This window comes from Urocitellus parryii, chromosome 6 (assembly GCF_045843805.1).
Source record: "Urocitellus parryii isolate mUroPar1 chromosome 6, mUroPar1.hap1, whole genome shotgun sequence".
Classification (NCBI taxonomy): Eukaryota; Metazoa; Chordata; class Mammalia; order Rodentia; family Sciuridae; genus Urocitellus; species Urocitellus parryii.
This window is the reverse complement of record NC_135536.1, coordinates 96,645,571-96,669,032: the sequence shown is the minus strand read 5'-3', so window position 1 is coordinate 96,669,032 and position 23,462 is coordinate 96,645,571. Positions and strand designations below refer to the sequence as shown.

The following is a 23,462-nucleotide window of genomic DNA, read 5'->3' as shown; positions in this document are numbered from 1 at the left end:
TTTGTTCATATTGTTTGGTAAACATAAGTACTCCTTTCTGCTGGTTACATGCCTAGGGGTGGAATTGCTGGGTTGTAGGGTATGTACTATGTTCATATTTAGTAGTTACTGCCAAATAGGTTTTCAAGATGGTTATACCATTTTGGGCTCCCTGCTTTTAGTTTTACTTCTAGCCTGTGTTCTACCACCAAAATGTTTTTTCTAAAAGATCTCATTTTGTCATTCTTCTGCTCCATATTTTTCTCGCTGTCAGTCAATAAAATCTATTTGCTTTCTAGTGTGGCATATTAGGCTCTTAACAAGTTGATATTCCTTGCTTCTGTAGCTTCACCTCCTTCAGGTATGCTTATACTCTTGCTCATTAATTTGTAATCTTGGCTGCATATTCAAATCACTTGTAGAGAATCAATCATGATGACACATACTTACAGAATTAGAAATAATTTGGACTAAGGTCTCTGTACCCACTGAGGAATTTAAAACACTTAAGGTCATTGTGATGAATATAAATTAGTTCAGTTCATATTAAGTCATTTCCCAAATGTAGTGTTCAGTTTAATACTTTCATACCTTTGCATCTTCTTGTTCCATTTAAAAGTGAAAACTTCAGAAAATCTAGAGATGAGAGTGTCTCTCTGGAGAAATGTATTTCACATTCCTGAAGTTCATCTTCTCATGACGGACTTGCTAAAATGGTTACATGGTTACATACCTCAAACCCCAAAAGTCACAAATAAAAACTCTTTTTTGAGTGGGAGGAATTGGAAGAGTACAGTTTGTGGCAAGAGAATGTGAAGCATCACGCACTTCTTCCCTTTCAGGTGTCTGGTGTATAGTAACCATCTAATCTGGCATAATGGGGAAATAAGGCACATAATGGTCATATTTCTTTACTTATTTTTTTCCATTTTTATGAGGAGAGGTTACATAAAGGATATATAGGGTATTATATGAAAATGTCTGAACAAAAAATAATGTTGCACTAGTACTTTTAAAAATAGTCTCATTTATGTATTTGCATTTTAGGTCTTGCTTCTCCATTTAAGCCTGTCATGGATACAAATTATTATTATTCAGGTCAGTAATATAAAAGACAAAATTTAGTAATATTGTGAACTTTTAGAGATTTCATTATTTCTCTTATTTTTATGCAGCTGTGGAAAGAAATAACTTGATGAGATTATCCCAGAGCATTCCATTCACACCTGTGCCTCCAAGAGGTAAATCTCAAAAATAAGGAGATGAAAGGGAAAGTAAATTTTTCACTGATTTCTTAAGTAGAAAAAAACATTAGAAGTTTTTAATTTTTCTATTACTGGTATACCCACAAAGAAAGGTGTACTGTAATTCAGGAAAGTTCTTTATCCACTGCCTAATAACAAAAGCATAGATAAATTTATATCACAGGATCTGTGGAACAGATAGCTCTAACTTCCTCCTAAAATTTAACTCCGAGATGTTTAGAATTTCAGTTGCTTTCTCTAAGTTTATCTTTAAAATGTTCATTATTTGAAAAATATTTTGTCTTTATACATGAATTCAGAGATATTAAGGAAGAATATTGATTTCCTATCATTCATCATACTAAACTTCTAAAAAACTATACTTCTTTCATTTTATCTTGTATTTATTCCTTCCTTACCCAAAGATACCTGCAAATTTTTATTCTACTTTGTCATTTTTAAGGACTCATAATTTGATTTTAAACTCTGTCCATTCACGTTGCAGGTGAGCCTGTCACGGTGTACCGATTGGAAGAGAGTTCACCCAACATATTAAATAACAGCATGTCTTCTTGGTCACAACTAGGCCTCTGTGCCAAAATAGAGTTTTTAAGTAAAGAGGAGATGGGAGGAGGTTTACGAAGAGCTGTTAAAGTTCAGTGTACCTGGTCAGAACATGATATCCTCAAATCAGGGCATCTTTATATTATTAAATCTTTTCTTCCTGAGGTGGTTAACACATGGTCAAGTATTTATAAAGAGGATACAGTTCTGCATCTCTGTCTCAGAGTAAGTATCAGTGAATATATAACTGTGTAATGTAAGAACTTTGTTTTTTCACTTCTAGAGTGAATAAGCAAAATCCATTTTTAGTTTAAATATTAATCAAGAGGTATCCCTTCTTCTTTAGGAAATTCAACAACAGAGAGCAGCACAGAAACTCACATTTGCCTTCAATCAAATGAAACCCAAATCCATACCATATTCTCCAAGGTAAACCTTTACATTTTTCTATGATATTTTTCTGTAATATTTTAGAATTATGTGGCTATCAGTTTCTTGACCTTCATTATTAATGTTAAATAATTTATTCATGATCCAGATCAATTAGAATTTTCTTAACCAAACTGGTAGTAATATCTGTAACTGTTTTTCGTAAGGTTCCTTGAAGTTTTCCTGCTGTATTGCCATTCAGCAGGACAGTGGTTTGCTGTGGAAGAATGTATGACTGGAGAATTTAGAAAATACAACAATAATAATGGCGATGAGATTATTCCAACTAATACATTAGAAGAGATCATGCTAGCCTTTAGCCACTGGACTTATGAATATACCAGAGGGGAATTGCTGGTACTTGATTTACAAGGTAAGTTTATTAAAATATTGCTAAGGTGAAATTGTTTAATAGGTTTTTACCTATTTATGTGTTATTGAATCTGCTAATTAAAAATCTTAGATTGATAGAAGCTATAAAATAAGTCAGTCAGCAGTAGAATATGGCCATCAGGGCTTTGAATAATGAAGTTTGGCTATCTTAATTGTTATAAAGGTAAAACATTTTGATAAGCATATGCAGCCTTTAGTATTTCATCAGCTGAATTTCTCAGTTTCCCAAGTGGTCTCTCCACATGGCTAAGTAGCTTGGGCTTTCTCACATAGCATGGTAGTTTCAGGTATTTGGACTTTTTACACGGCAATTGTTTTCTGTTAGGGAGAAAGTAGAAATACTTAGGGCTAGGCCCACATCTCTTGCTTCACATTTTCCTGGTCAAGGCAAGTCTTTTGTTGTTATTGTCATTGTTGTTTTTATTACTGGAGATTGAACCCAGAAGTATTTTACCACTGAGCTACATCCCCAGCCCTTTTTATTTCTTATTTTGAGGCAGGGTCTCATTAAATTGCTTAGGTACTTGCTAAGTTGCTAAAGCTGGTTTTGAGCTTGGAGATTCTCCTGCCTCCGCCTCCCAAGTCACTGAGATTACAGGCAAGCACCACCAAGCCCAGCACTCAAGGCAGGTTATAAGGGCATCTAGGATTCAAGGGAAGGAAAATATATTCCAGCACTTGGTGGGTGGTAGAACAGTGTATAAACAGGGTATGAAAAATTCCTCGCTGGGGTTGTACATCAGTGGTAGAGCACTTGCCTCGCACGTATGAGGCCCTGGGTTCGATCCTCAGCACCACATAAAAATAAATAAATAAAAATAAAGATATTGTGTCCATCTACAACTAAAAAAATTTTTGAAAAAATTCTTTACAACCATTTTAGAAGATAACTCTGATGTACATGTGAAAGAAGAAAAAGAAATTGTAGCTGTGAGAAAACAGCTTTGCTTGAAGTCATGTCTCTTCAGCTTTACAACAGTGTCAAAGGAAAGTTAAATAGGCAATTAGCATCCCTCTGCTTGGATAATATTTTCATATATAATTTTTCTTCATAAAGAACAGCCTTAATTTCAAATGTAAACTCGGATCATATTTTTAAGTCACGTAAGAATAATTGTCTAGAATGTTTATCATTCAGTAAATCTTTAAGGGGCTGGGGTTATGCCTCACAGATGTGAAGCACTGGGTTCAATCCTCAGCACCACAAAAAAATAAATAAATAAAATAAAGGCATTGTGTCCATCCTCAACTAAAGATATATTTTTTAAGTAAATAAATAAATAAAAGTGATGTGCCCATCTACAACTAAAAATATTTTTTTAATTTATTTAAAAGCAAACAGTTTATTGATTCAGCTCAGTGAAAATTTGTGTAAATATAACTTTTTCAGTAGTTCATCATTTTATGTACATTACTAACTTGGTGTGTGTATATAGTAAAAACTTGCTCTTTTATGTTATTAGTTAGGTCACCTATATTCTTATAATATTCTAATAAGATTCTTCAGTATGTATCTCTTAATTTTCTTCAAGTTGCAAGTAAATGAGACCAAACAAAATTTCCTGCTTTATTTTTATTTAATTAAAAGGGTGGTAATTATTTTCAGTGAGCAAAGTACAATTGAATTGACCCTTAAACAACATGAATTTTAACTATTCAGATCCACTTAAATATGGATTTCTTTTTTTCAGGTTTGTGATAATTTTTAAAAATTCACAGATGAACCATATAGTGTAGAGTTACCAAAAAAATAAGAAAATGTTAGGTATGTCATGAATGTATAAAATATCTGTAGGAAATAGTCTATTTTATCATTTTACTACCATAAAATATATTCAAATTTATGATAAAGAGCTAGAATTTATCAGTATTTATGCATACAGGGTGCACATGGTGCCAATGCAGTCAAGAGAAATATAAACAAATGTAAAGAAGTTGTCCGCCTGGGGATATAGCTCAGTGGTAGTGTTTATCTACCTAGCTGCACAAGGCCATAGGTTCTATCCCCAGTACCAAAAAAATAAAAAATTTTTAAAAAGGTAAGAAGGTAAGAAATTTTTAGTAAATGTAAAGACATGATATTAAGTCATAACTGCATAAAATTAACTACAACACATTTTATTACTATAAAATTTTTATAGTCACTTTCTCTTGCTAGTTCAGATGTTTCAAACATCCATTTAAAATGCTGTGTGACCTAGTGTGACAACATATACCTATAATCCCAGCTACTCAGGAAGCTGATTCAGGAGGATTGCAAGTTCAAGACCAGCCTGGGCAACTTAGTGAGACTATGTCTCAAAATAAGAAAATAAATAAAAGGGCTGGGAGTATAGCTTAGTGATAGAGCACTTGCCTACTGTGCTTGAGGCTCTTGGTTCAAGCCCCAGCACCACCACCCAATAGATAGATAGATAGAGAGATAGATAGAGTACTGCAGTTCATTTTAGAAATTGTAATCTCTTGACATTCTCCCATATTCTTCACTGTATAATACATAATATATGTTAATCGGCTATGTTATCAGTAAGCCTTCCAGTCAACAGCAGGTTATTAATTAAAGTATTGGGAGAGTCAGAAGTTATACACAGAAGCTGAGTGCATTGGCATGAGCCTGTAATCCCAGCAATTCAGGAGGCTAAGGTAGGAGGATTGCAAATTTGAGGCCAGCCTCAGCAATTTAGCAAGGGTGTAAATAACTTAATGAAATTGTGTCTCAAAAAGGACTAGGGATGTAGCTCAGTTATAAAATGCCCCAGGGTTCAATCATCAATACCCCAAAAAAGAAAAAAATATATATATATATACACACACAGAGTTTGATTGGTAGTGAGTGGCAGGCCTTGGCCCTTGCCTCTAACTTCATCACTGCCAACACTAAGCCTGGCATCATGGATAACAGATGGAGCCATGTTGCAGGCAGCCTCACATCAGTGGTACCCACCAGCCAAGACAAAAACAGACAAGAATCTCATCACAGGAAAAATTTGGGGAGCAGTTAAATAAAGGTTCAGTGTAAGAAATGGATACAGTTTTATTAACAGGAATAACATTAAGGAAGATACATTTATATACCGGACTACCATAAAGAATAACCTAAGGAAGTACCTTTACAGTGTAAGAGTGAAGGCTGTGGAGTTTAATGTTATTAAAGGAGAAAAGGATAAAGAAGCAATAGATGTGACGGTCCTTGGTGGAGTTCCAGTTCAGGCTGGAAAATATATACAGTAGACCATAACCATTCAGTCATAGTCCTTTGTGCATTTACCAGCAGAATTACCAAAATAGTGGGAAAAGAATGAGGGATATGAGAGCATTTCTGAAGGCCAGTTCCAACAATGCTGGTCCTTCTGCAGGTGAAGATTTCCACCTTATTACATGCAGAGAGCCTATGCATCGACCACAGTATTCCAATTCTCCTGTACAGGGAGAAGTGATGGAGGGTGCTGACAACCAGGGTACAAGGTAGACCCATGAGACAGAATGTGTATCAGGGTTATAGACCACGATTCAGCAGGGATTTCTCTCCAAAGACATACTAGAAAGGATGGCAATAAAGAGGATAAGGAAAATCAAGGAGATGAGACCCAAGGTTAGTAGCCATCTCAGCATCAGTACTGCTTCCATTTTGGTTACCCACACAGACACCCAAAAAATCGTAAATCACAAGATGGCAAAGAGACAGCTCACCCATCAGATGAGATTTTGCTCCCTTCAAGACTGAGCAGGACAGGGTTTATTAAATGTCTGCTTACTATCTCAACCATCACCTCAACACAAAGAAATGAATATGAAATTCCAGCAATAAGATAAACAAAAAAGATTGGAGCTGAATACCATAAGTGCTTGCCTTTTGCCCAGATAACTAAAACTATCTGCATTATCTATGCAGTATGGGGCTTTTCTTATTTTTACCAAAAGATTTCTCTTTTTGGTAATAAGAAATATGTTTGTTTTTGTTTGATCTAGTTTTTCTCAATACACTTTTAAAGGTTTTTAAAACTTGCTCATATCTGGTCAAGATTTTTAGGAACCTCATTTTTAACTTATAATGAAAGTTTGCAACAATTTTTTTTTTAAGTTAACAAACAGCAAGCACTTGTTAATAAAGACCTGGAAAAACTTTTGAAAATGTTATGTGCAAATATTTGACTGCACAGGAAATATTTACATATTTAAATATTACATCATTCAAAGGTAATTGTGATTTTCTTTATATAATGTGTTCATAAGGCCTTTTTTTTTTTTTTTTTTTTTTTTTTTGACGGACACAATACCTTTATTTTTATGTGGTGCAGAGGATCGAACCCAGTGCTTCACACAGGCCAGGCAAGTGCTCTGCCACTGAGCCCCAGCCCCATAAAGCCATTTTTGAAGGAATATTTTAAATGATTCCTATACAGTTTAACATTGAAAATATAAACAACAAAGTGTTCCCATCCTTATTGTTTCTTTACTTCCATAAAGACACACACAAATGAAAATACCCCCTCCTTAATTTTTAATCATTTTGTTGTGTTGTGATGGTTTTTCCAAAACTGTGATCATGAGATGTGTATTTTTTTCACTTGTTTTTGCCACCTAACAATATACCATGGACATATTTTAGGTTGTTATTTATTAAGTCTAAGTTATTTCTTTTAATAGTTTTGTGATAGTCTGTATAGCATTTACATCCTTTATTGACACTATAAACAGTGCTGCTGCTAACATACACATGTATTGCTTGCTACTTTTATTTCCATAAAGTAGGTTCCTAAATGGGCTTAGTAAAAAGAGAAAAGCAGTTAAAGTACCTCCATAGAAAGCTGAATTTATATTCAGCATTGTATTCAAATGCCCATTTCTTTACAGCCTCTCCAGTGTTGAATATTCCTTATCTTTGCTAATCTGTTGGGTGGAAAAGAGTATTGCATTTTAATTCTGATTATTTTTTCTTTTGTGGATAAACCATTTAATTAGGTTTCATTCTAATAGGTTAAATTTGCTGATTATTCAAAATGTCAATAGGTGGTATTTATATATGAATATATGAGAGACTAGAAAGATTTAACCATGCTTTTAATAACTCTGGCAGGGGGCTGGAGCTAAAGATGTTCATAATCTTACTTTTTATGTTCTGAATATCTTTATAATTTTATTACATGTTAACATGTGATTTTTTTTTTTCTTAAATCAAAAATGTTTCTTTCAGGGCTGGGGATGTGGCTCAAGCCGTAGCGCGCTCGCTTGGCATGCGTGCGGCCTGGGTTCGATCCTCAGCACCACATACAAACAAAGATGTAATGTCTGCCGATAACTAAAAGAAAAAATATTAAAAAACTCTCTCAAAAAAAAATGTTTCTTTTAAAAGTCTTATGGATTTATGCTTCTTTATGTACCAAATTGTCCTTTGCTTATAACTAAGGTGGATCAAGGGCAGACTATATAGATCTTTCACAAAAGGCCCTGTTGAATCAGAAACTGGGTACCAATAGGAGCTTACATGCCTACTTTCTCACTTTGACATTTAACTCTCATTCACATCACAGGATCTATGTCTGTTCCTGATGGGATGCCGAGGTTATAAAACAAGTTATGAAATATTAAGAGAGAAGAACTTATACTCCTTTGAATAATTTTAACATTGTAATGATGGATGGTGTGGTAAAATAACCTCTAGACTTTTATTATGCAAACGTCAGTATTATCAATTATGTGATAAAAATTTTTGTCTTTTTTACATATACATAAAGGTGTGGGTGAAAATTTGACTGACCCATCTGTGATAAAAGCAGAAGAAAAGAGGTAATAAGTTTTAACAATTTCATTAAGGCATATTTTCAGATTCTACATTTCTGTTTGCATAAATTTTCTTTTTTTTTAAATCAATTTCACAGATCCTGTGATATGGTTTTTGGCCCAGCGAATCTAGGAGAAGATGCAATTAAAAACTTTAGAGCAAAACATCACTGTAATTCTTGCTGTAGAAAGCTTAAACTTCCAGGTAAAAAAATTTCTTAATATAGTACATAAATTGTTAGCCAAGGTAGTTATTACTACAATAGTAATAACCAATAGTAATAACTACTTGGCTAAGGTTAGGTAGCCAACTAATTTGGCCAAGGTAAGGCTAAGGCTAGAGGTACAAATATTTGATTTAATGGTCTCTAATTTTGTCAACCTCAACAGCAACCCAATCCAGTTCCCTTCTTTTGTAGATAGTATAATTAGTTGAGATTACTTATGATTACACCCATTGGTTAATAACACAATCAAAACTGAGCTATAATTGCATATCTCTCTACTATTCTTGGTATAGTACAGCTACATATTAGTTTGTATTCCCTAAGGCCATACTGCATAGTCTTGAAGTAAAATTTAATTTAAAAAAAAAAATGCATGGAGTTGTGAACATGTATTTGGGTCATTTAATGTAGACTATTTTTCAGATTAAAATGACAGTTCATATTTTGAGTATCAGTTCTTTTTTATATTCATGTAAAGGTACAAGAGTGTAAGCATGACCATGCTTGATTTAAATTTATAAATTTGATATTACTGCATAAAGGTTTCTAATTCTATTCTCATCTGTCATAACTCCTTAACCTGTTTTGTCCCATTATCCCAAATGTGGAACACTTATAAAAACATGGATATAGTATATATAATATGATATAGATTATAGTAAGAATATTTTAATGATTATAATGTGATTATATTTCTGATGTATTTAAATACAATACTTCCAACTTATTTTAATACACCTGTGTCGATTTAATTGAAATGTTCACAGAATTGAAAACTTAGAACTTGATAGTTTAAGGGTTAAGTGATTTCATCCTGTCTCATGGCTATAAATGCATTTTACATACTGACTGTACCAAGTTTATCTAAAGACTTAACTACTTTCTTGTGCTCCTATTTCTGATATCCTAAAGTATCTTTATAGTAACATATCTATTCCAGAGCTCTTGATTTTTCATCTCCCACCCCTACACACAAGTCTCCACTTCTACATTTCACTAATGCTTGACCCAGCTAGCTGCTCAACCTCTAAATTAAAACTATCCAGTGTCTTTTCCCTCACTTTTCATGACCAATCCATCAAGTTCTATATACTCTTATTCTGAAATCTCCCCTAAAATTCATCATTTCTTTTTCATCTTAATTGCCACCATCTTGTTTCTTGGATGGCTGCCATTTACCCCTAACTTCACATGTCCATTAGAATATTTATTTAAAACAAATCAGATTATAGTTCTCCCGTGAGACTGCTTAAAACCTTCCAGTAGATTTATTTTAATCTGTATTATGCATCATAGTTTACATTCCCTAAATCAAGAGTGGTGAACTTTTATAAAGGACAGGTAAATGTTTTCTACTTTGTGGCCATGTGGTCTATGTCTCAGCTACCTAATTATACCATCACAGTGCAGAAACAGTTGTAGACAATAAACACAGAACTTGGCTGCATTGCAGCAAAATTATTTATAAAAATATGCAACAGGCCAAATTTAGCCCACAGGTTATAGTTTGACAATGCTTGGCCATCAACTGCTGCTTGACCTCATTTTCTGCTAGTCTTCTCACTTGCTATACATAAGTCACACTGTCTACATGCCATTGTTAGAGTATATCAAGTCTTAATTCTTTCTTAGTCTTTATAGTTAACCTTCTATCTTCCTAGAAATTCCTTTTAGAATTTTAATTTACTTCTCAATATTCAGGTCTATACTCAGAGAGTCTCTTCCTCTGGCTTTTCTGCCCAGCCCTGTCTGAAAGAATCACCCTATACCGTCTCTCATCTGGCCCTTATCATACTTCATCATATTCTTCTCTTCAAAGCACTTGTTACTGCTTCTAATTGTATTATTTTTCAATTTGCTTGTTTTCTATCACCCACTACAATACAGGCTCCATGAACAAGGACCTTGTCTGCCTTTTCGTTTGTATATTCCCAAATTTATATGAATGGCTGCTGATTAATAACGATCAGTGTGTAATAATTGTGTTTGTTCAGTGAATGATTTCATTTTTATGTATATGAATTTTGTGATTATTAAATATATAACTGCAGAAAATAAGGTCTGATGTTTAGAGGAAAATTTATTAATAAAATGTTCTTAATTCTCCATTTCTTTTTCTTTCTTTTTTTTTTTTTTTTTTTTGTTGTTGTTGTTGTTGTTCGGGTTGGTGAATGTAGATCTGAAGAGGAATGACTATACACCTGATAAGATTATATTTCCTCAGGAAGAACCTTCAGATTTGAATCTTCAGCCTGGAAATTCCACCAAAGAATCAGAATCAACTAATTCTGTTCGTTTGATGTTATAATATTACTGAATCATTGGTTTTGCCTACACTTCCCTCAATGTTACTATGTCACTTTCCTTCAGGAGGAAATTGTTAATATAGAAAAGGTGTGTGCAAATTGAATTTGTTGACCCCAGCACAGTTTAAAGGTCAATATTCTTTTGACCTAATTAGTCAATTAGAAACTCCCTACAGGATTCAGTGGACAGCTGAAGAAATTTTAAAGGTAATGGAAAATTAGTATTTAAAAATTTTGAAGGGCTCTTAAGCAGAGGGTGTCATTTTACTTAGTTCTGATGAGGGTGATGATTCCCTCTTACGTGGTGCAATACCATTAACCAAAGTTAGGTGTCTGTGCACATTTTATTGGCAGCTGGTTTATTGCCATTCAGCTAGAGAAATGAAGAAAACACTTAGCCTTTGGTTAAATGGCAGTCAGAAGTCTTCCTCGGTGTGTTCAGTGACGTCACTAACTCTCTACTAGATGCTTGTTGGACATGAAAAAGGTGACTTCTAATTCTAGGTTCATGGAAATATAAAAAGCCTCAGCTGAAGACCATTTTCTAAGAAAGACTTTATTTATGAATCAGGGTTAGGCTCCTTATTTAAAGATGGAGCCAGTTTTTTGTTAGAGCCCAATTGTGCAAAAGTATTAGTTTTTTTGTTTTGTTTTTTAACATTGTCTTATCAAGCCACTGTTAAGCAGAAGAAAGCCATGGTAAAAGGAGATATTTAACTCACTCTTCAAGGGAATGAGAAAAGTTACTTTTTCCTATCTGTGTCTGTAGTGGAAGTTACATACTTCCCCAAAGATGTTATTGACCAGTATATCAAATCAGAATGTAAAAGTGAGCTCTTGCTTTTATTTAAAATTATGTGGGAACATCTGAACATGAATGTTGTTTGTGGTACTTATTTAAGAGATTAAATGAATTGGATCATCATTATGTGATGTCGGGAGATTGCAATGCAACTATGCCAATAAAATGTAATTTAACTGCCCCAGATATTTTGAATATTCAACAACAACAAGAAAAGCTTTTCATCTAAAGTTTTAACGTTTTGATTTTTTTCCCTTTTTTTTCTTTTTTTTTTTTTTTCTTGTTGTTTCCTAGGTACTAGTTTTAATTATTATTTGGAAGGGAGCAATGTAAAGCTTATTTGTATTCAGTAGTGTATCTCATAGATACAGACAAGGCAAGCAGAGATAAGCTGTTTAAATAGTGTTTAATATTGATGGGGGGGAGAAAGAAAAAGTGTATTACTTAAAAGATATTATACTATATACATTTTGTATATCATTAAATCTTTAAAAGAAATTAAATAAATTTATTCTTGTTTACAGATGTTTAGTGAGTTTAATCATTCTTAAAAAATATTTGACATTTTCAGGATATCAGTTTATTTTCAGAGTATCAGCTTTTCTAAATGAACCATTTTTATACACCTATGCTTTTTGATGTCCTATTTGTATGATGTTTAAATAATACTTGTTTCCTGTGCTGTTTTTTTTTTTTCCTTAAGTTTCTTGCTGATCAGAAAAGGTGATTATCTGTTCACATTTAATTTCATATTGCTTATTTTCACAAGATAATAATAGAGCAATGCCTGACAAACAGTACAAACTAATTCTTAGCTATTATTATTAGTTTCTACTGTTTGTCAGGCATTGCTCTAAGTATTTTGTATTTATTAATTTATTTAATTCTTATAATGATTTATTAAATAAGTATTAAGGATTGTTATCCCGTGTTGCAGATTCGAAAATCAGAGTGCTAGAGAGGTGAAGTAGCTTTCCTGAGATTTTTGTACTTTAGTATGTAGTAGAGTTAAGATTCAAACTCAGGCAGATTGTCTTTCCTCTGTGCTCTTAAGCCACATGTTTTATTGACTCTCAAGCATAGAGACTAGATGGTTAGCACCTAATCACTGATGGCTTCTGTAGCATTTCCTGCTCACTCTGCTGAAACAGATCTTCTCCATTAACCCACTAAGTCCCAAGTTTTCAGTTCTGAAAATATTTTAATGAAATTGATATACGTGCATTAAAATAGGTCAGAAGTAATAATTTAGAGCTTATATATAATTTGTTAATATTAATAGCTTTAATGAATATTATTACTATTTACCTATCGCTTTTCTCAAAATAATAGAACTCTAAAAAGCATTTATTTCAGAGTTACCTTGATTAATATATTTGTTGTACAATTTGAATTTTGCTTGTGATGCTGGGGCTTGAACCCAGGGCCTTGCACGTGCTAGGCAAACACTCTGTCACTGAACTACATCCCCAGCCCTTCAATTTGTGTTTTTTAGGTATTCCTTAAATAAGCTAATGGGGTGACTTTTTTGGTTAATTCATGACAGTAAAAGTTTACTTATAAGTTACATTTTTCACCATAAAGAAAAATTATCACTGCTCATTATATTACTCCATGGTCAGAAATTGTCATTTGCTAAATCTCTAAATTTTTTCTTCTTAATCTCATCCTCTGGAGAGAATGAAACTCTTTTATTAGATTAATTCTTTGAATTTTTGGAATTCTCTTCTGCAGTTGTTCTCTAATAATATGCCTTCTTCAATCTGTTGATGCATGTGTACTATTATTCTGTTAGAAATAATGCATGTTGATTTATTGTGACATAGAAAATATTTTAAAGATTTAAAGGAAAATTACACATCTTTCTCACCCTCAAGTCAGACTATGTTGCTTTCATAGCTACTATCTATGTATTCACCACAGTAGATTGCACACTTCACAGAGAGAAAGGATCCTCAGATTTTTCACCAGGTAGTTAACCCCTTGCATGATACGCAGTTTGTGGGAGGCACAGTAAAAAATATGAATGTTAAAAATGTTTTTTCACAATACCATCCTCTCTTAGGGAAGATCACAATGATGCTCTCTTACATATTTAAGTAGACAATTGAAGCAAGAGTACATAATAAACAGCTGCTTATTATTTTAAAAGAGATCATTTGCAGGAATTGTCTGCACTGCAGAGATTTTTTGATCATCCTTATTTATTGTATCTGTTGTTGTTTTTACACAAGGCATCTGTATTGTAGGTCCCAGATGATGTTATCTTTCTCTTAGGCAAATTCTAAGCCAAGCTTCTGATCCTCTCTAGAATATGTTTTCCTTTTGTAGGCTTTTTGGAAATTCCTTTAAGCGGAGTTCTTTCCCTGGGGTCTACGATTGCATATTGTTGGTCATGAGATGGGAGAGGTTATAATTATTCTTCAGAAAAGCTACACATGTCCACTGATAGTGGACAATATCAAACAAGAGGGCACTCCCCACCCTACATTAGCATTCCTTCATTTGTTTTTCCCAGGCAATTTCCATGCTTTCCTACATTATGGAATTTTTCTCTCATTTGAATTATAAATATCTCAGTATATGTTTGTAAAATATTAAGAACTATGTTATCACACCTAAAAAGTTTACAATTCCTTATTATCATCAGATACATAGTCTTTGTTCTTAACAAGTTTTTTAAAAATAATTTTAGTTAGGATTCAGATAGGGTTCACACATTGAAATTGCTTAATTTGTTTTTAAAGTAATATGTAGATTTCCCCTTGCATCTTTTTTTCTGTTTGTTTTTGGAAGAACTGACATATTTGAGAAGTTTTCCACATTTGGAATCTTGCTATTATTTCTCTGTTTTCTGCATATGCAGTTATTAGGTGTAAAGGCTTGATCAGATTCAGGATTAAATTTTTGGCAAGAATGCTTCATTGATGGTCAAGTATACTTCACTACACAATAAATACCCACTTGTTTTTGGATGGTCATTGCCTTGGATTACTCTACATACTTAAGCAATTGTATGAGTTACAAACAGAACTACTCATTGATTGATTGATCGTTGATTGAAAGAATGACTGGCAGGGAAAAAAAAAACACCATTATTCAGACTTGAATATTTGGCAGAAGACTTATTTTTTGCTAATGCTAAAATTTTTGAGATTTCAAACAAAATAAGAATTTTGGAAAACTTGCCTCTTAACACCAGTAGCATGATAGCTTTCCAATTACTTTCTAAAGAAATCTGTTGGTATTAAAAACAGTGTTTGTTTGTTGTTGTTGTTGTTGTTTTAATAGTAAAATGAGATTTTTTTTTTTAGTAGTGTAAAATGAGATTTGGGAGATCCACATAACTAATATTTTCCAATGCATAACCAGTGTTTTCCAAATGACCCACAAATGGTATTTTAAAATGATACATGAGTGAAATATCTAACATAATAGGCAAAGTTTTTTGGTTTTTCTTTTGTTGTTTGTTTTTTGTTTTAATAGGGTTTCAAATTCTACATTGATGTTGACCTTTAGAAAACTACCACTTGTCTGATTTAGGTTTTTCTCTAATAAGAATATTCACAGTTACCTAAAAAGGCTATTAAAATACTCCTCCCCGTGCTTAACTGCAGTAGTCAAGGTGGTATATTACATTTTAATGATAGACATAGACAATAAATTAGAAGACTCCAAAAATATACTCTCATGTTTATAGCCAGATGATTTTTTAAAATATTTTTTTCAGTTGTAGATGGACACAATACCTTTATTTATTTATCTTTATGTGGTGCTGAGGATTGAACCCAGGGCCTCATACATGCTAGGCGAGCACTATACCACTGAGCCACAACCCCAGCCCACCCAGTTGATTTTCAACAAGAATTCCAAAACAATGAGGAAAGAATAATATTTTCAATAAACAATGATAGGACAATTGGATATTCACATGCAAATGAAGGTGGACTCAGTTGGACTTCCTTCTCATAGCATATACAAAAATTACCTCAAAATATTTGTTTTTGGTATCAGGGATTGAACCCAGGGGCTCTTAACCATTGGGTGACATTTCTAGCCCTTTATTTTTTTGAGACAGGGTTTCACTAAGTTGCTGAGTCTGACTTTGAACTTGCAATCCTCCTGCCTTAGCTTCCAGAGCCATTGGGATTACAGGCATGTGCCACTGTTGATTTTTAAAATCTAAATATAAGAGCCAGGCTGGGGTTGTGGCTCAGTGGTAGAGTGCTCGTCTAGCATGTGTGAGGCACTGGGTTTGATCCTCATAAATAAATAAAGGTATTGTGTACACATAAAATAAATAAAGGTATTATGTCCATCTACAACTAAAATGTTTTTTAAATAAATAATAAATAAATAAATGTAAGAGCCAAAATTTAAATAAAAACTCCTAGAACAAAATTCAGAGGTAAATCTTTGTGATGTCAGATTAGGCAATAGTCTCAGGAAATGACATCAATAGCATAAAAACCACAGAAAAACAGGCAAATTGAACCAATCAAAATTAGAAACAGTTGTGCTTTAAAATACACTCCTAACTATGAAAAAAATAACCCATGGAATCGGAGAAAACTCAAGTCTATCTGATAAAGGGCACAAAAAAACTCTTAAGCTCAACAATAAATCTCAATTTTTTAAAATGAGTTAAAGATCTTCGTAGATCTTTTTTCCATATATCGATACAGTGGATGTGTGTAAAATATTATGTAGCAATAAAAAATGAAGTAGGGATCATCCTATGGGTCTTTCAATTTTGTAGCTACTGCATTTTATATTCACTGCAGTGCAAAATGGAGCTGGATAGACTTGGACTCTGTCACTTGTTCCATGAGTGATGTCAGCTAGTTGAGCAGGCATCTCTGAGAATATTTGTCTCATAGTGGGGGTAGAAAGGTGCTGTGAGTTAAGTATTCAGCACATAGAGTACTCCAATATTAAGTCCCTCGTTACTACATTCTTTCCATGGAAGGTGTGATAGATAAAAATTTTCTAAATATGATAAGGCTTCAGGGAAAGATGGCAGTAAGAGCAAACAAAGTCTCATTTCTATTTAGGAAGTATTACCGATAATTTGACTTCATTTGAAAAGTAATTTTAAGTAGGTATGAGTAACGCTTGCTATCTTAACTTTCACTATGTGGTCTCCAGGGCTAAATAGATTAATGAAAAAATTCATATAAATTCATTATATATCCTCCATAGCTTAAAAACCAGATAGGTTGGGGTAATACAGTGTCCCATGCTATTTAAAGTTTTGAACTGAAAAGTTAAGATAATGTGAGTTGCTTTTATATTTGTAGAAGTACTTAAAGAAAATGTAAATAATATTAAAACAATGTAAAATTTCCAGATAATTAGATGGAAAGAAAAGTATCTAAGGGATGAGGAAGTTGGCTTTTTTTTTTTTAAGTACCCCACCAATGGAGAAGCAAAAAATTAACAGAAGGACTCCCTTCTTCTTTTCTTCACTCATTTACAATTTAGTCTGAAACTTGTGGAGGGAAGACATGTTAGACGAGAAGCAGTGACCTGGCATGGGGTGTCTCAGCATGCAGAGTGAGATGGACATGTTGTATGTTGGGAGATGGAAAGGACAGCAGCAGTAGCAGGAGTTCGATTACATGCAGAAGGACGGATCACAGAAGGAAATATATTGAGGATAATGGGAGTTAGGTATCCCACTGTTGAAGATGAGGTTGTAAATATGGGACAGGGAAAAAACTAGAGTAAACCCTGAAAGATTTGGAATTGAGATTATCTATGTGAATTCATAGTTCTCAAAGTACAGTTCCACATGCAGATGTGGATTTCTGTATGTATGTCTTCCCAGCTCTTTCTACTGAGACAACCTGGGAGTAGTGATGTGGTAATAACCTCTGTATACCCAGCTCTGAGTGCCTAAATATTCTTCCCACTAACAGGAGCCAGGACTCAAGAGAAGTGGTTGACAGTGTTGTGGGCCAAACTATGTGCCTTGACCAGACAAACTCCATTTTACCCTGAGACTACATGTCATGTAAGAAATGCTTCTCCCATGAGAAAACTCTGCCTCTGCCATCCTGATCCTGCTTAGCACACCCTACTTAGAAATGGACAGCCTTGGGAAAGTGTCTCCCTTCTTGTACAATATAAAATTGTTCTTTTGGGTTTCCATTTTTCTTAGGCAAAGAACTGACTGTACTGGGTCATTCTGACCCACTCCCCATGTTGCTATGGTTTTGACTTACTGGTGGCTTGCAGTTTTTTGCTAGAAGAGTACACTCTACCCTCTGCAGGGGGTTGAAAATTGCAAAGGCAACTTGCCTGTTGCCCTTCAACCCAACAACAAATAAAGAAAGGTTACATGTCTTGTAACTTCAAGACTGACCCAGTGATTTTTTTCAAATACACCACAACAACTTCAGGACTAGGGCAGGGCAGTACAAGATAGGTCTGAAAGATCCTGATGTGCCAAAAAGAAAGGAAGACTTAAAAACTGATGGGGAGATGTGAAATGAACTCAGCAGACATGTTGAAGGGCCTCCTGCAAACTAATCTTGGGATGATTTGAACATCAAAAATAAATAAAGGGCTGGGGTTGTGGCTCAGCGGTAGAGTGCTCACCTAGCATGTGTGAGGCCCTGGGTTTGATCCTCAGCACCACATAAAAATAAATAAAATAAATGTGTCCAACTACAACTAAAAAATATTTTTAAAAATAGCAATAATAACTGAACAAAACAGGAATCCATAAAAGAATTTTTTAAAAAGGAAGGAGAAAACTCTTCTTTTATAGCTGAGTACCAGCTGATTAATGTGAAAATGACATTAGAAAATCATTTCACAAGCACCATAGCATTACTTGATCCAGTCAAGAAACACTGACTAATGTCAAAAGTACTTTTTGGAAGTTTTTGTTTGTTTTTTGTTGTCTGTTTTGGTACCAGGGATTGAAGTTGGGGCACTTGACCACCGAGCCACATCTCCAGCCTATTTTGTATTTTATTTAGAGAAAGCATCTCACTGAGCTGCTTAGTGCCTCGCTTTTACTGAGGCTGGCTTTGAACTCGAAATCCTCTTGTCTCAGCCTCCTGAGCCTCTGGGATTACAGGCATGTGTCACCATGCCTGGCTAATGTGTGGAAATTTGATGAGGAACAGGCCAATTACAAAGTCTCCGAACATCTCTGCAAAATAGTAATTATGAACAGAAATACTATAATGGAGAAATCTGGCAGAGCCCACTTTATTGAACTTATCACATTTAACCTCACCAATGTTGGGGCAAGTTAAAATCTTGAACCTCCTAATACAATACAGTAAGAAAACACCATCACTTCTGTGAGATTCTTACTAAAATATATAATCACAAGAAAATAGCAGGCAAACCCATCCCTGAGGGATGTTCTTCAAAATAACTGGCTAGTGATCTTCACTCACCTTCATGCTACTCAAACCATTAGCATCAAACTGGCAAACTGATAATCAGAGGTTTTTGCTTCAGATAAAAATACTGCCACATTTTTTTATCTTAATTAAATTTACAAACTTGAACATACACATAAGGATCAAAAAGTAATTGCCCATTCCCTCTATTGAAAATTAGTATTATATTTCTCATCTAACAAAAATTTCTTCCCTTTGACTTGGTAAAGAGAAACAAGAATTTTGTATATTGGAGCAGAGCCCAGGAACTTAACTTGAGGTTATATTCAGGGATGAAAATAATCTCCTTAACAACAAAAACAAAAGGAGAATTTGAACATCTGGCTCTTGCTCATGGATATAGATTGCAAAAGAAAAATAATCACACTACGTTACCAGAACTTGGCAATCATTACTGATTCAGATGTCAGTCTACCCAGTGCTTTCTTAAGCAGAGTCCTCCGTGAAGAAGAAAAGAAGGACTAGGGTTGTGGCCCAGTGGTAGAGTGCTTGCCTGGCATGCATGAGACACTGGGTTCGATTCTCAGCACCACATAAAAGTAAAATATTGTGTCCTCGTAGAACTAAAAAAAAAAATAAATGTTAAAAAAAAGAAGAAGAAAAGAGAACTCAGAAGATTATGAGTGCCCCATAACTTCCCAGTTTGTCGATTCTATAATAAACCTGTGTGGCACTAGTAATGTGTCTATGTCCACCCTCCACCTCCACCCCCAGCATATTAGTTGATGACAAGGAAAGGAAATATTCCACTCTGTCTGTGTGCCCTGGGAGCAACAAAACCCAACTGCCTCTCTTCCCAGAGTGAGAACAGTCCCTCAGGGATCTTGGGAAGGGTGAAGTCAGTGGGAGAAAGAAATTGGTGCCCAAAGTGGACAGGGTTGCCATAGTGTCCTTGGTGGAAGGACATATTTTGTATACATGTCAGGGGGGATATTTGTGTGTAAAATATATACTTACATGTCACAAACCCACATGACCATTTACTCAGTTTCTCAAACTGGGTGGTGAGGGGATTTGAAAAAAAGAAAAACATACAAAAGTAGAAAAAAGCAGGACCTGGTGGATCAGCCAAACTTCTCATGGAAGAAGACTGACTATGAGCAGGTCCAGCATGTTTATTATATAGGTTTAAACATTAAAAGGATTTGTTGTGAGAAAGCTTCCTTAAGATAAACAAAACTGAAGTCGTGCTCAAAACAGCTCAATTAGAGCATATCAGCTTGTACCCATAACTCTACATCTGGGCAGCTGGCATTTCAACTCAAGATTATGAACTAATAAATTCTGTGGCTAGCACAGAATCCCCCCTTTTTAAAAATTTACTTATTTATTCTAATTAGGTATATATGACAGAATGCATTTTGATTCATTGTACACAATTGCAGCACAAATTTTCATGTCTCTGGTTGTACACAAAGTAGAGTCACACCATATGGGCAGTCATACATATTCTTAGAGTAATGATTTCCATCTCATTCCACCATATTTCCTGCCCCCATGCCCCCTCCCCTCCCAGAATCCCCCTTTTAACAGTGTAATACCATCAACTGGGTAGTTTTGGATCGGCACCTTTGCACTGAGAAATTCCCAAGGGAGGTGTCACCTCTGTCTCTGGGCAACTCAAAGCAATGATTGATTCATTGCTCCCGACACACAAGAGAAACTGAGTGATGGAGAAAAGATATATGTACATTTCATTCTTGGAAATCTAATATTATAAATGCATTTCAGACAACCAAGTAACAGTATCTCCTGGCAACATTCTAGAATCTTGAGGGTGAGTGGAAAGGATTATGATGCATGAAAAGATCCAAGTTGGAATGGTGTCTGACACCAGTGACAATCAGTTGGCAGCTATTGAAAGGGGGAAGAGTTATAAATTATTTAAAACGAACAAGAAGAGCCGGCATAACAGGCTTGGAGAAATGAAGTTAAAAGCATTAGCCGGAGCTCCTGAATAGAAGTGAAAGTCCAACGTGGTTCTATTAAAATGACTTCTCATCAGTCATTCCCTGCAGATGACTTCGGTATCTACTATGTCCTGTGAGCCTCTATTTATTACAGCTTTCTAGATAAGCTCAGGTAGAGGGAAGAGCTGTGTTCAAAGGAGTGAAGGGATTAGAAAGGGTTAGATTAGAAAGGGTTCCCCCGGGTTTGACCCAGAAGTAAAGGAAGATATTATCTAACATCTAGGCAATCAATACATGCACTTCTAAAGAGTGACAGTCCAGGACCTCTGTGACATTAGTAAATAAAGTGAAAATGGCCATTTGTGTAACATTGGGCACTTTTCAAATGGGCATGACTGTGAGTACAGGTATTGAGGTGATGTAGCTCTTTCTTGGGGCTCTAATATCAAACAGAGTATGGGGACAGGGGAGCCACTGAATTTCATCCCCAGCTCATTATTTCTGTTTTATAAATGAAAAGTAGGCATAGGCCTCCCAGACCATATAGCTAGTAGGTAGCATAGTCAGAATTTCAACTCAGACCTACTTTTCAACAAAGTCTATCCTTTTTCTTTCTCCTGCTCTCCTTTTCTCTGTGTCTCTATGTGTAGATATCTTATATATAGACATATATATATATATATACTCACATATGTATGTGTTTTTAATATATGTATATATTTTCCTACATACCTCTCTACCCCTCCCTTGGTGTATTACTATGGGCAAATGACTAAACCACTTAAAACTCTGTATCTCATCTGTAATATTTTGGACTGATTTTAAAAGAACTGTTCCTACCTCATATAATTGTTGCAAAAGTTTAATGTGAAAATGCATGTTAAAAAGGACTAGGGTTGTGGATCAGCAGTAGAGCACTTGCCTGGCATGTATGAGGCACTGGTTTTAATTCTCAGCACCACATATAAATAAATAAATAAAATAAAGGTCCATTGACAACTAAATGTGTGTGTGTGTGTGTGTGTGAGAGAGAGAGAGAGAGAGAGAGAGAGAGAGAGAGAGAGAGAGAGAGAGAGAGAATGCATGTGAAGTGCTTAATGTACTGCCAAGCTAAATACATTATAGCTGTTGTTATTATTAACTGTTACCTATTGTTATCATTACTACTTGTAATAATTTACTTGCCCAGGAGAAATGGCAAAAATTTGGATTTTAGAAGGAAAATTTGCACTTTAGACTAACCAACTGAACAGTTCAGTTATCTTGGTTGAATTTTAGGAAGAAAGTTTTTTATCTATTGTCTTGTTTGGCTTCAAGCACTTGGTCAGAGTTCTGTTCTACAGAATTCAATTTTAGACTTCAATTTCAAATCCTTCTGTCCTTGGTAGGGAACATGTTTGAGGGAAGTCTTACTAAGGACTCTTATTTCGTGAGTCAAAAGGGGCTTATTGTCATTTGCACGTATTTTGTTCCCTCAAAACGCTTTCCTTCTTTCCACGTGGCACCAACACAGTGCAGAGTGCACAGACTATTATGACTCCCTTCCAGTTAACGAGGCGGATGAGAACCAGCCCCACTCCCAGGGCGTGACTGGCCTGCGGAACTTGGGCAACACGTGCTACATGAATGCCATCTTGCAGTGTCTCTGCAGCATCTCGCCGCTGGTGGAGTACTTCCTCTCTGGAAAGTACATGACAGCGCTTCAGAAGTAAGACCCTGTGTGTTCCCTGCAGTCAGTCCCAGCCCCAACCCCCCAGGAGAGGTTAGGGATGGAACCCTCCGGAATCCCTGCAAAGGGTTAAACAGGCCTCTCGAGGCTGTAGTTCCCCAGACAACAGATCTAGGGTGAGTAAAGTGGGATGGGCAACCAAAAAATGAATGATGTTCTATTTTTGGACTGATTCCCCATGCTTGAGTGATTAGGTGCCTCTTTTCATTAAATCAGCCAGAAACATGCCCCTTCCTTCTTCCAAGGGATTGCAGTGAGGTTGCCACTGCTTTTGCATACCTGATGACAGACATGTGGCTCGGAGACTCAGACTGTGTCTCTCCAGAAGTATTTCGGTCAGCTCTTGGCAATCTCTACCCAGCGTTTATGAAAAAGACACAACAAGATGCTCAGGAATTCTTGATTTATGTCCTAAATGAACTTCATGAAGCTCTGAAAAAGGTAAGTAGGATTTATGGTCTTAGGATAAGCCTGCAGTCTCATCAGCAACTTCTGTTTTTCTTTCTTTCATTTATTTAGTCAATGTTGCATGTTCCATGCCAAGTACTATTCTAGGTGCTAGGGTACTTGAATGTACAAATGTATTCACCAAATTTCAGCAGAATCACCTGGGGAGATGGGATTCTACAGCACTTACTTGGTGTTATTTAGTTAGACTGAGAAAGGTCTCTTGG

At 35.1% G+C, this 23,462-nt stretch overlaps 2 protein-coding genes and 1 pseudogene across 3 annotated transcripts in view; all 3 read left to right on the top strand.

The window, feature by feature from the left end:
- The window catches only part of Trpm7 (transient receptor potential cation channel subfamily M member 7), a 103,054-nt gene extending 90,897 nt beyond the window's left edge, over nucleotides 1-12,157 (top strand). For both annotated transcript variants that reach the window (XM_026393471.2, XM_026393458.2), the window contains exons 33-40: nucleotides 1,027-1,077; nucleotides 1,155-1,220; nucleotides 1,729-2,012; nucleotides 2,134-2,216; nucleotides 2,384-2,589; nucleotides 8,345-8,396; nucleotides 8,489-8,595; nucleotides 10,795-12,157. In XM_026393471.2, coding sequence (XP_026249256.2) covers nucleotides 1,027-1,077; nucleotides 1,155-1,220; nucleotides 1,729-2,012; nucleotides 2,134-2,216; nucleotides 2,384-2,589; nucleotides 8,345-8,396; nucleotides 8,489-8,595; nucleotides 10,795-10,925 — 980 coding nt within the window. In that variant the 3' untranslated portion in view covers nucleotides 10,926-12,157. The remainder of the gene's footprint in view (nucleotides 1-1,026; nucleotides 1,078-1,154; nucleotides 1,221-1,728; nucleotides 2,013-2,133; nucleotides 2,217-2,383; nucleotides 2,590-8,344; nucleotides 8,397-8,488; nucleotides 8,596-10,794) is intronic.
- On the top strand, nucleotides 5,462-6,206 carry LOC113186104 (B box-binding protein pseudogene; annotated as a pseudogene).
- An 8,982-nt stretch (nucleotides 12,158-21,139) lies between the features above and the next one.
- Usp50 (ubiquitin specific peptidase 50) overlaps nucleotides 21,140-23,462 on the top strand; it is a 31,218-nt gene continuing 28,895 nt past the window's right edge. Inside the window, exons 1-3 of the mRNA XM_026391848.2 lie at nucleotides 21,140-21,192; nucleotides 22,573-22,767; nucleotides 23,034-23,229. Of these exons, the coding sequence (XP_026247633.1) occupies nucleotides 21,140-21,192; nucleotides 22,573-22,767; nucleotides 23,034-23,229 (444 nt within the window). The remainder of the gene's footprint in view (nucleotides 21,193-22,572; nucleotides 22,768-23,033; nucleotides 23,230-23,462) is intronic.